This window comes from Armigeres subalbatus, unplaced genomic scaffold, assembly GCF_024139115.2.
Source record: "Armigeres subalbatus isolate Guangzhou_Male unplaced genomic scaffold, GZ_Asu_2 Contig634, whole genome shotgun sequence".
In the NCBI taxonomy this organism is placed as follows: Eukaryota; Metazoa; Arthropoda; class Insecta; order Diptera; family Culicidae; genus Armigeres; species Armigeres subalbatus.
The window spans coordinates 92,064-104,929 of NW_026943407.1; the positions used below are offsets into that span (position 1 = coordinate 92,064).

Here is a 12,866-nt window from a genome sequence, read left to right on the forward strand (position 1 = left end):
ATGAATCATTCATGAATAATTGATGTAAAGGCATTGAATAGGCATTCGAAGAATACAAATTATGTTTTGCAATCTTACGGTACTCACATGTTCGTTGGATATACACCAGGGTGGTTCAAAAAATCGGTTTTGCTCCACAACACTCATTCGATTTTGTCTTATGTTCTGAATGTTTGCCAAAAAATTGAGCTAATGTGGATAAAAACTCACTTAGCAGAAGCATTTTTAAGTTTACATGGAAATTAGTATGCAGAAATTATTTTTTTCATTGTATTGATTATTATACTTCCCCATTGATCGCAGGTGAAAAAAGAACCCACGTAGCTAAAAGCAGTACTCAAAAACTTTCACTCAACAAAAATCGCATCTTAATTAATCATTCCTTTAATTAGTAATCGATTTTAATGTCAATGTCTGTTTAGCCATGTTTTATACAATCAGCTTATGTTACTATTGAAATAATAACGCATCGTTGTAAATCACTGTTTCCAATGTAAATTAAAAACAGAACGACTGCTCGACGGTTGATTCCAAGTGCTAAATTGATACGGACTCTCATTTACCTTTCAATTTCAATATTATTATGAAATCAAGCTTTCATTCACCCCTTTTCAGCGATCTATTCTGATTCCAGTAATACAATTACTATTTCCGCCGGCTTTTAAACAACTTATTTCCAACTTTCACTTCTACTCTTCTGCGTAGCAAGGATTCAAAGTTTGATAAGTTAATCCAACAAAGCCCGGAATAATCCCCAATGAGCATCGTTGTCGCCGTTGCCGATTCGTAAAGCCGCTGGAAACCCTACCCTCGAATACCGGAAGCACATCGCCATGCCATCGCATCCTTCCGTTAGTCCGCGTCGGTGGGTATATCGACACCGAAAGACAACCACTTGCTGGCATGGGGTGTTCCACAGTGCGACACACCGGTCGGTCTACCGGCCACTTCGGAGTGTGATAAGCACGGGTGCGGAAAAAGAGCAGAAAGAATTTTTGCGAATAAATTAGATCGAAAAGTGTGATACTCCTTCAGTTTGCCGGTAACCGTAGAACCGAGCGGAACAACCCACAGCAGTGCATCTTCGTATCTATTCTTGTTCCGAGTCGGACGAATAAAGCGCGCGCAACAAAGTGTGCTCGACTTCCGTTGCCGCGTGCAGCATGGCTTGCTTCGCCGATGCTGATGCAGCCTCCGTTGCAGTTGTTCGATGAGTTCACGGCCGCGAGCACAGCAGCAAGCCGGCTGAGGAATAAGGAACGAGCTTCGTTGACAGGTCGCGCTCTAAACCCAGGACTCAAGAACGTGTCAAGAACGTGACGTGAGATATGTTACATATAAAATAGACGACTACCGGCGAGCGAGTGCGGAATAGACAGGAAAAAAACCTGAAGCAAAATTCATAATTCATGAATTAATTAGAAGAAAGTTCTTAGAGTGAACGAACATGACTTTTATCAAGTGGCAGCAGCAGCGGCAGGCGGAGCGGAAGATGTGGCATCCCACGTGGATAGTGCTAACAGGAGCGGTACTTCTCATTGTCACCGGTGTCACCCACCAGAGTGTATCATGTTTCAGTGAGTTTGCCAAACAAATTGCCAATGCGGTGTTATACCTAGCCTACTATTAGCACCTTGCTTCTGTTGTTTTGCATCCAATTCATAGGCGCATAAATAAAGGGTGCGACTATGTTTAGATTAGTCGAACCATTGGGCGCCGAAATCTATACACTTAAGCAGTAGGAAATTTGCATAACTTTTCAGATACTAGTCATAGGAACAGGTTCAGCGTTCATCATTGTACATTGTGATGTGGGGCACTTCTATGTATTAACTGTTAATCATGAAAATTGAAAAATGGACAAAAAATTGATTAATTTGTGTTTAAAACTGAAAAGCTATTAAATAACAGAATATTTCAATTCATTTTTTATTTTTACAAATGTAAATGTTAGCGTTTCGGACCCGTTCTTTAGTTATTCAATTTGAATCACAACGAAAGACAAAAGAACATCCAAACGCACCTTCATAATTTGTGTTCGGTTGACAACTGTTATAAGCATACCTCCATAATACATACGCAACAAAACATTTTTTTTAAATTCTGATTATTTTAAATGAGGAATAGAAACATGTTTAAAACATTTGTGTTTCTCGGGAAGGTCTATGAGTTCCTCTTGACATCCCCACAGTTTGAAGACATCTTCCTATTAGGGAGTTCATTATGTGTCTCGTCTAGCAATTTGTTTCAAAATCCTTCCATCCAGGAGATTCGTATGAAATTCCACCAAAAACAACTTAAAGATTTCCATTTCCAAGCGATTTTCTTTAAATAAAAAAACTCGAAAATATGGTAAATTACTTTAACTTTGCACAAAAAAATCCCTTGATTTTGCACAGGAAATATTTTTAAATTTTCACGGAATCAATTTTTTTAGAAAAGTTCTTTCAGTTGGAATTCAAAGGTTTTTTAAGAATCCAAAGGAATTTCCAGTAGAAATTCGGCGGTTTATGGGAATCCTCTGGAAATTGAATCATAAAAAATTATCTTGTTTTGTTGTTATTCAATTATTTGTCCTATTGATGGTAAGCTTTCCATATATTTCCATATACCATATTTTTGAAGCCTATTTGAAAAATTTAAACCAATCACAACGCTATAAATTGGACATTTAGAATGTGTTTTTGACCCACTTATTTAATGATGGGGTAGGGCCGTTTGGCTGAAAGTCACTTGACTATAGTCATTTGGCCAAAAGCCATAATATTGCAAAAGCCACTAGTTCGGAAGTTGTTTGGCCGAATACGGTTTGCTCCATTAGGCCGAAACCCATCTGCCCGAAAATATAATTTGGCCGATAATGTCATTTGGCAGAAAATGTCCTTCAGACGAGCTGGTCATATGGCTGAAAAAGTCGTTTGTCCGAAAGGTTTAGCCGAAAATGACTTTTGGCCGAAACAGCCATTTGGTAGAATGAACCATTCGGTCAAAATGCCATGTGGCCGAAATGATCGCAAGGTCCAGAAATAACGGCAGATGTAATGACAGTAAGAGCCCATTGTCCACAAGTGTGATTTGGCCGCAACGGGTCAAAGGGCCACAAATTTAGTTTTGTCAAACAATAGTGAATGTGAAAAGAGTGTAGTGATTATTGATAATTGAGAATTGAGGAGTAAAACAAACTTCAAGTACGAAGTGAAAAGTAACAAATTAGGAGTGAGCGATAAAGCGTTACACTTCTCACTGTGAAAGTGAGAAGTGAGGAATAAAAAGTGAGAAGTAAGAAGCGAGTAATGAGACGTATCTCTTCTTATTGCTCATTCATCATTTCTTACTTCTCGATTTTTACTTCTCACTTCGCACTGCTCACTTTTTACAATGAGAAGTGAGAGATATGATGTAAGCCTGTAGAGCCTAGCAGTAACACGCGCGACTACAAAGCAAAACCATGCTGAGAGTAGAACGATCGTGCGACCAAAGAAGTGTTTGATTATGCTTTGTGCGAGTGAGTAAATGAATTAGAAAGTAAAACCTCAGTGCTTGTTTACTCATGTTTCATATTGGACGCAGAACGATTACGCGAAAAAAGAAGTGTTTGGGTCTGCTTTGTGCGGGATAGCAATTTATTTAGAAAGTAAGTGCGTGTTTTGTATTTCACGTAGAATGATCGCGCGATGAAATAAGTGTGAGGATGAGTGAATTAATTCGACATAACTTCTTACATTATAATTATTTAGTGGCTTACCAAAGCGACTTCCTTTGGATTACCTTCTCATCTAACCAACTATTCCATTCCCGTTGAGCTCACGGAGATGCATAGGGCTCCTCGGTCTCTTGTAGCCATGAGTGTCGAACTAATTTTCCTCTTATAATCCTTAATTGACTGTGAGGACGTGGCCAGTGTCGTTTTTGGTTGAATTAATGAAACTCCATAAAGCTTGATCCACTTAGTATTTGGCTGCACGAAATTTGACATTTCTTTGTCGAAAAAGTACATAAAAAGGTGGTTCATGTTTTATTATAGAGGGAATTTAGTAAACTTTGAAAGAAAAAATATCGAAAAATTATTCATTGATTCAAATTCTCGGACTCAATACCACTCGTTATTTTTTGCACAGTAGAACGGTCAACTTGATCTGCCATTTTTTCACACCACTTATTCACATTTGTTTTGCATCATTTCTTAAGTTTTCCTATGATAATTGCGTAATATTTTTCGGTGGGACGAAAATTTGGGCATTTTTGTGGGTTGATAATTTTTTCAATAACGTCACTCACTATCGTTCGGTTCATACCAGGCTACTGTCATGCTATTGTTTAGCCCATCGCCAAATCGTAGCCAGGATGTCCCGGGCACAATTTTTTTTTCATACTACTTTTTAATGATGACAGCGGTCTATGTCTATTGATGATGATGACACCGCGCTTGTCACAGGGTCGGTTCATACCATTCCATTACATCCCGTCTGTAATGGCAGCTTGTTAAGTCAGGCCAAAGCAACACCGGACAGTCGTGTGATTGAATGGATGGCAAAAATCGCTTCTGAAGACACTCCTCCTTGTATATTTGCCCATTTATAGTCGTTCCAGTGATGAAAACTTTAGTTTTCTTTCCACAACTGCAGATGCTTTGACATACCATCAATTTGTGGGCAATCTTGCCTGCATAGACATATTTGAATTTTCCTTGGTCATTACCCTGTTCCGGGAATTGAAAGTCCATTTTAATAATAATGTCATCGCCCACCAAAATATGCCAGAGTATTTCGTCAGAACTTGCATTCTCGCGTGATGTTTGGTAACCAGGTTCTGTTTCAGGGTCCTGTTGGGATGCTTACTGACACTGTACGACATGAAATCTTCGCGCCGACAGATTATTTGAGCTGTGGTGTAAGGCGCAGTGAGCCTTTTCGCTAAATCACGAAGGAACTTTTCTACAGACTTTCACCTGTAGTTTATGGTCGTATTTCTACGGTTGTTTTGTCCTACGCGATCCAGCAATAGTGTTTCCCGATAACGTTTGCAAGTTTTTAACAGTTAATTTCGGTAATTTTAGAAACTTTGGAATCATTCCTTCTGACCATGTTGGGTTTCCAACGTGATTGTGCAAAATTTGTTCCCATCTCTTGCCAATACTAAACGGATATTGTTTAGCAACCCAGACGGGTTTACAAGGTTGGTTTTAGTGGATTATAATCTTTAGTGTCGGTTTCGTAGTGATGGACAAGCAGATGAAGCGAGTGATGCGGTGGAAATTCATTAGCGAACGAATCTGTGTGTTGAGGATACGGGGAAAATTCTTCAATTACAGCCTAATCAACGTTTACGCACCGACAAACGATAAATCCGACGACGTGAAGGACACGTTTTATGAATGTCTTGATAAAGTACACTGTGAGTACACTGTGAAAAATGCATAATGCGAATCCATATAGGTAACATACACAAAGTACATTGTAAAAAACGCATAATGCGAATCCATATAGGTGACAATTTGTTGAAAACTTAGTAAAACACATATTCATAACCCTACTCTTATTTAACCTCACGATGAGGTTGAATAAGAGTGGCCGATTATCTCGGAGAAATAAAAAGTCAACTACGCCATAGCTCCGGTTAGCGCAGCGAGGGCTAAAATACTGTGAAGGGGGCCCTGGTGCTTCACAGGCTCCGTTTGTGGTTAGGTTCTTATTAGACCCCCTAACCATTCATTCGTAGGCACGGTAAGCATAAAGCCGCATCACACCGAAAATTAGGGGTCACCTGCATGATGGACTTTTACCACTGGAACAGGCAATCCGTAATGTTATTCTTAGCCAGATAACCAGCTGCCGACACCACACGGCTATCTAGGCTGTTCGTGGAGAGAAATTGACATTGACTTTACGTCAACTCTCAATGTGGCCGAACAGCTGACAGATAAAACTGAAGTGGCTGCCAGGTGGAGGCAACACTTCGAGACTTTGTTGAATGGAAGAAGTGACGGTGCATCGGTGAACAGAATAAATATTAGTGACGATGGACAAACTGTGGATTCAGTGTGGATTCAGGAGTGCGCCAATTACCGAGGAATAACCCTCCTTAATTCGGCGTACAAAATTATGTCCCGTATTCTGTTCAACAGATTGAGACCGCTTGAAGAGTCCTTCGTCGGCGAATACCAAGCAAATTTACGTGAGGGCCGATCAACGACGGATCAAATGTTTACCCTGAGACAAATCCTTGATTAATTCCGGGAGTACAACTTGCAGACACATCATCTGTTTATTGATTTCAAGGCGGCGTACGATTCAGTGAAACGGAATGAATTATGGCAAATTATGCTTGAACATGGTTTCCCGGCGAAACTGATACGGCTGATTCGTATAACGTTGGGCGGATTGAAATCAAGTGTAAGGGTTGCGGATGAAATATCGACGTCATTTGTTGCCTTAGATGGATTAAAGCAGGGTGATGCACTCTCGAATCTATTGTTCAATATAGCGCTCGAGGGAGCGATTAGGAGAGCTGGTGTGCAAAGAAGCGGTACCATTATCACAAAATCTCATATGCTCCTTGGATTTGCGGACGATATCGATATTATTGGGATTGATCGCCGTGCCGTAAAAGTGGCTTTTGTGCCTTTTATTGGGGAGACAGCGAGGATTGGACTCACGATCAATACCAGCAAAGCGAAGTACATGGTCGCTGGCAATCAACGTGGGTTCATTAGTGGTGGTGGTAGCGAAATGGTGCTGGATGGTGAAAAATTTGAAGTGGTAGAAGAATTTGTGTATCTTGGAACATTAGTGACGTGCGATAATGATGTTACCCGCGAGGTGAAAAGGCGTATTGCAGCTGCAAATAGGGCTTATTACGGACTTCGTAACCAGCTCAAGTTCCGTAGTCTGCAAACGAAAACAAAACTCGCGCTGTATACTACTCTGATTTTTCCGGTGGCTTTATACGGCCATGAAACATGGACGTTAAAGGAGGCTGATCGGAGAGCTTTCGGAGTGTTTGAGCGTAAGGTGCTGCGGACAATACTCGGCGGTAAACAGGAGAACGGTGTCTGGCGGCGTCGCATGAATCACGAGTTGTACCAGGTTTACAAAGGGCTGGATATTATTAAGCTTATACAACACGGCAGACTACGGTGGGCTGGTCACGTTGTTCGTATGCCGGAGGAACGTCAAGCGAAGATTATATTTAGTAGAGAACCCGGAAGAGGCCGCAGGCTTCGTGGAAGGCCGCGTACACGATGGCTTTTTGCAGTTGAAGAGGACCTGAGGGGGCTCAATGTTCAGGGCGACTGGAAGCGATTGGCCCAGGATCGAGTCCAGTGGAGAAGGATACTCCATTCGGTGTAGGTTCATTGAAGAGCTGTAGCCCATCAAGTATATAAGCATAATCTTTAGCGTCAATGAAATGCTGTGAAAGTTTATATTACCCGAGAAATTAATTAATTCCAACCGTGTGAAAGCCTGGGTGTATGTTAGTAATCCAATGGAGTATGCTCGATTCTGATAACCACAGTGACTCCTGTATTGAATGTCGAGCAATACTATAAAACTATTCAGCGAGCCTTATCCAAATTATGCCTTGTGTTTCTATTTTTACAACGCCGAAAACGGAGCCAAACACACCGAAATTTCACTAAACCGGGAAAAACTTACAACAACCGCCCCTGTCAGCGTCAAGCCAAGCCCCCACTCAGCTCGGTGCAGGTTCTGCAGATATTTAAATTGATGGATGGCTTTTGGTTTAATTAATGGCTCAACACCCAGCTGCATTCTGCTGATGCTCCGGTAGGATGCGGGGGTTGTTCCGGTTTTTGCGCCTTCGGTGTGTCATCAGAGCGTGCAGAAGCCTCGCGGGCCAGAAGCAATTCTTCTGAGCTCCTCGACTGCTGCTAATGATGTTGCTGCGCTGATGCGGATGACGTGCCTTCGGCAATTTTTCAAGCCTTTGCGACTCTCCCCGGCCCGGTGCGATAGTTGATGATACCACCGAGATTAATTTGTTTCGTGTCAGGATGAAAATTTTCTCCAGGATTGGTTCTAAAAGTTGATATGCATACCGTTGGACCGATGAAGCTGAACGTACCGGGGAGTATAATTAAGTTTGGGCGGGTTAAAGTTTGTAATTATGGTGATTCAAGCTGAAAATCGTGAACATCGGAGAGCATCCGCTATATCGCCGGCGTGCGGATGTGTGTCTGTGGGAAAAACGTAATGCTAACGAAGCAAACACGTGTAAGCCCACGATAAGCCGACGGACGGAAAAGTGCAGTGGATGTTAGTTCTTGGTAGAACCGGCTGCAAATGACACTATGGGGAAATTCGTACGAGTATGTGGGCTAAATAATGGCACGTTATTGCTACCATCTTATGCCGTATAAGGTGATGATATGAGTTTTATCGACTCAAAACTAAGGTGAACTAGAACATAAAGTGCTGGGCACTTCTGATTGGAAGTTGTAATAAATAATATTATCACGACACGTGAACATTGTTTTTAGCGTTTATCAGTACAATGAGTATTGCTGGAAATCTGGTCGATTGCTTTTCATAGTACTTTTAAAACATAGAATTACTTTCCCCAACCGCATTTGCGGATTTTGACGACAGATTAAAAAGAGAAAATTTTAGCCAATGTAATCCTCCTTACTTTGCAATAAACTCGGCGAGGAATACAGGAGGTGGTGTTTGGTCCTGCCTGGTTGTTTACTGCTCCCCAGAGATAAGCATCGCTATTCCCGTTTATTCGCTGGTGGCATCGTCCGGTCCCACAGGTAGCAAAGTGTGTGTTTACACTTTTGGTTGATTAATTCTGGTGTGTCAATGTGTCATGTACGACAGCTCAGGGAGTAATCCGATGAGATTGGAGATGAAGAACTACGGCAGTAAATCGATCAATGGAATAGTACGATACTGATATTTTCAATATTGATTGTTTACTTTACTTCAGTCACTGATGTTGTACGAGTTACTAATTTACGGTTAGAGCAAGCCAAGAGATTAAGATGAAAAACGATTTGTACGGGTGTGACATTAAATTCTTTGTCATCCTTTCAAAGTATCAGGATTTATCAAAATGGTATGAAATCGTATATCCTATCGGCAAAATTTTCGAAAGCTGTAAAATTTCTTATTTGTAGAATATATCAACAAACAGTTGTTGCTCTGATACTGCTGGCATGGAGCCACTAGTTTCTCTTGTATCTGAAAGAATAAAACAAACCCCATTTTGTGTGTTCTGTGTTCCTTAGTCTCCTACTCACCAACTGCTATCCCTACTTCCCGAACAACGAACAACCCCTATGGAAGTTCGGGTAACAGACCCCGGTGGGAACCTTCGTCGTATGCTGACCCTGACATGATTTATGATTTGCTTCTCTGCAGAGGTGTAAATATGTCCGAGCATCTGTTCATCGAAAATACGATGGTGAGTTGACATCCAGGAAGGAGCGCTTAACATAGCTCTGGTCCTCACAAGTTCAAATACTCACGCTTCCACGGGTCTTCCGATGACAATTGACCGCCAGCTAAGGGTTGCGTACTTAGCTGGTAGTGCAGCCTGGGCACTATTGTCCTTCTGACATCAGCCAGAGTGAGAGGGTGCGTCCTGTGGGGTCTGCCTAGGATGTGGTGGGGTTCGACAGTAGGCTCTGTTGAACTCCTATAAAAAGCTGCATGTGTCCCCAAGCAGGCCCTATCAAAGCGACCGTGTGCCGCTCAAAGCGCACTAGCCTAGTCCTGGTGTTAGGTGGGATTTTAAACAAATTGACCCGACTGACCGAGCGTCTGTTCACGAAGGAGGTGCGGCTCCAACAGCGTCTGTTCTGGCATTCCGCGGTTGAGTATGAAATGCTATTCCCCGGAAGCTATACCTAAGATGGCAGCCCCATCCCGGTGGATGGGGAACCTTGGGCCAACAACCTACTGTTCCCGAAACATCAATTTGTTCGAGAATCCGATAATGAAAGAATACGGACTGATTTTACGGCGACGACTCTTAGCACGAAACAACGGACAACGTTTTAACCCTAGCCCAGCAGGGTAAATTGGCACAACTTGCCAATGAGGCACGCCGCATGAAGCTTGAGATCCTGGTACTGAGTGAAGTCCGTTGGCCAAACTTTGGAGAACACAGAGCGCCGTCGGGACAAGTTCTGCTATACTCTGGTTTACGAGGTGAATACGCTCCCCGGCATCGCGGAGTTGGCTTCCTACTAAGCGCTCAGGCACACTCTGCGCTTATGAAGTGGGAATCTATAAGTGAAAGGATAATCGTTGCCAGATTTAGAACACGGGTCCGAAACCTTACTATAATCCAATGTTATGCGCCAACCCATTCTGCCGATCTGCAAGACAAAGAGAACTTCTACAGTCAACTCAATGCCATCGTAGATAGAATTCCGAAGGGTGATATCAAGATCTGTTTGGGCGGCTTCAATGCGAAGATCGGATCCGACAACTCGAACCATGAGCGCATTATGGGACACCATGGTGTCGGAGAAATGAGCGGAAAGGGAGAGCTGTTCGCAGAATTTTGTGGTAATAACGGCATGGTGATCTGGGGATCGCTCTTCCCTCATCGACCGGTTCACAAGGTCACGTGTGTCTCCCGTGACGGCTTTACAGAAAATCAAATCGACCACATCTGCATCAGCCGAAAATGGAAACGGAGCCTTCTTGGTGTACGGAATAAACGTAGCGCCGATATCGGGTCTGATAATCACCTCCTCATCGGCGAAATACGCCTGCGCATTGCGCGGATTCGCCGACAAGAGGAAAGAGTCGGACGACGGCTCAACACACGCCGACTGGAAGATACCACGGTGAAACGGTCCTTCGCTGAAGAACTGGAGGCGCGTGCTGCAGATATTCCGGAAGGTGGCAGCGTGGAAGACCAATGGGCCGCCATCAAGAATGCCTTCATCGCCACCAGCGAGAAAAATCTGGGCGAACTGCGCACCCAGAGGAAACAATGGATCACCGATGAGACCTGGAGGAAGATATAAGAGCGAAGAGAAGCCAAAGCCGCGATAGAGCGATCAAAAACCAGAGGAGCCAAAGTCTTAGCCCGTCAACGATACTCGGCTCTTGAGAAGGAAGTAAGACGCTCATGTTGACGGGACAAGCGAGCGTGGGCAGACTCTCTGGCCGACGCCTCCTCTACGATATCTCACGACGCTTAAGTGGGGCGAAGATGAATTCAACGATGTCTTGTCTTGTCTTGTCTTGTCTTAGCACATGCACAGCCAGTATTGAAAAGCATCCTGGAAATGTCGGTTGTGTTCCCGAGCATTTTCTTGTCTGCATTAATATTTGCAGCATATCATAAATATAACACAAGTATTAAAACGGCCAGGCCCACCGTGCAGGCTTGAATTTGGGAGACAATCCATAACTCCCCGGCAATCAGATTATTTAGAAATAAATAACATGATCAACAAAGAGTTTTGAATCTACGAAAGGAAGAAACGGGGACAGCCGTACCAACCGTTTCACATTCAGGGGAAAATATGATTGACGAATCGTTGGGAGTGACTTTGCTAAGATGATTAATGTACACTCCTTAAGTCCTCGACGTCTTGGGATGGGACACAGTTTTTAGTCTAGTGTCCAGGCTTATACACAGACGGGCAGAAGTATTCGCATAAATTCAGATAGATTACTATTAAAATATGACGAATACTTATGCACATCAGTGCACATGTAGGCCTAGGTTTAAGCGCCATTTCTCGCTCTCTGGAACGAGAAAAAGAAACAAAGGGATGAAAAACAAGCAAAAACTCATAAGACGATAAAATTATACCATATTTGTACTTACAGCATCTCCATATTTTCCGGCACAATGAGTCTGTATGATAGGTTTAAACTCGTATTTAATTTGGGTCGGACGAAAGAACTTATTTTTTTTAATCTGCTTTCCCGGAAAACTCTAGTGAAAATGTCTAGCTTTCCCCAGATACCATCATTGAAAAACCATATATTCAAAAAAGAAAGCCCTTCATTAGAAACGTCCTCATGTCTATTTATGAACAGTTAATAATTTGTTATTTGAGAACTATTCATATCGGCACCAACATTTCAAAAGGGCGAAACTGCTTTTGTAAACAAGAGCTGCTCACGTCTCTGGTGGGCTTATTTGTGCTCACCCACGCAATCCAGCACCATTAAATGAAAGAAGAGGATTCGATGCTTCCATCAGTGGTGTTGGATTGCGTGGGTGGGCTCAAACTAATCCACCAGCGACGTGAGAAGCTTTTGTTTACAAAAGCAGTTACGCCCTTTTGAAATGTTGGTGCCGATATAATGTTTTTTTTTTGAAACCATATCTGCCATAATTGCTTTTACATATTAAAAACAACATATAAGGAAAAAGTAAAAGAAACTAAAATTGTTCATAGCTTTACGACTCCAGTCCCTCTAGAGGCATCATCAGCACGCTCCTGCAAATTTGCAATCAATTGGGGTATCATACGCACTAACTATGACAAATTCTAGGAAAATGGTGTAATATTTATTTGAAGGAAATTTTGGCATTTTGTTAAAATATAATGGCATATTCACATTTTGTTTAAAATAATCTCCGAAATGAAAAACTGGCCTGCAATATTTTACAATACTTCGCAAACTCTTTTTTTGTTTTGGAAACATGGAATGAATTACCAACGTATATGTGCAAAAGCTATTTAATAACCGGTATGAATGAACCGCCAGAAATCGACGAAAGACATCTGACGCTGGTCCTTTCAAAAGAAGGAACTTTTCACGAAAAGCTATTTGGTACCAGTTATGGTGGAAGTTATTTGTCACTACGCCTACAAATATTTTTTCGAAGAAGATGCCTAATTTTGGGAAATTGAACCTTAAATG

At 42.2% G+C, this 12,866-nt stretch overlaps 1 protein-coding gene across 1 annotated transcript in view; it reads left to right on the forward strand.

The window, feature by feature from the left end:
• Positions 1–1,046: 1,046 nt before the first annotated feature.
• LOC134204518 (tyramine beta-hydroxylase-like) overlaps positions 1,047–12,866 on the forward strand; it is a 65,809-nt gene continuing 53,989 nt past the window's right edge. The window contains exon 1 of the mRNA XM_062679325.1: positions 1,047–1,577. Coding sequence (XP_062535309.1) covers positions 1,448–1,577 — 130 coding nt within the window. The 5' untranslated portion in view covers positions 1,047–1,447. The remainder of the gene's footprint in view (positions 1,578–12,866) is intronic.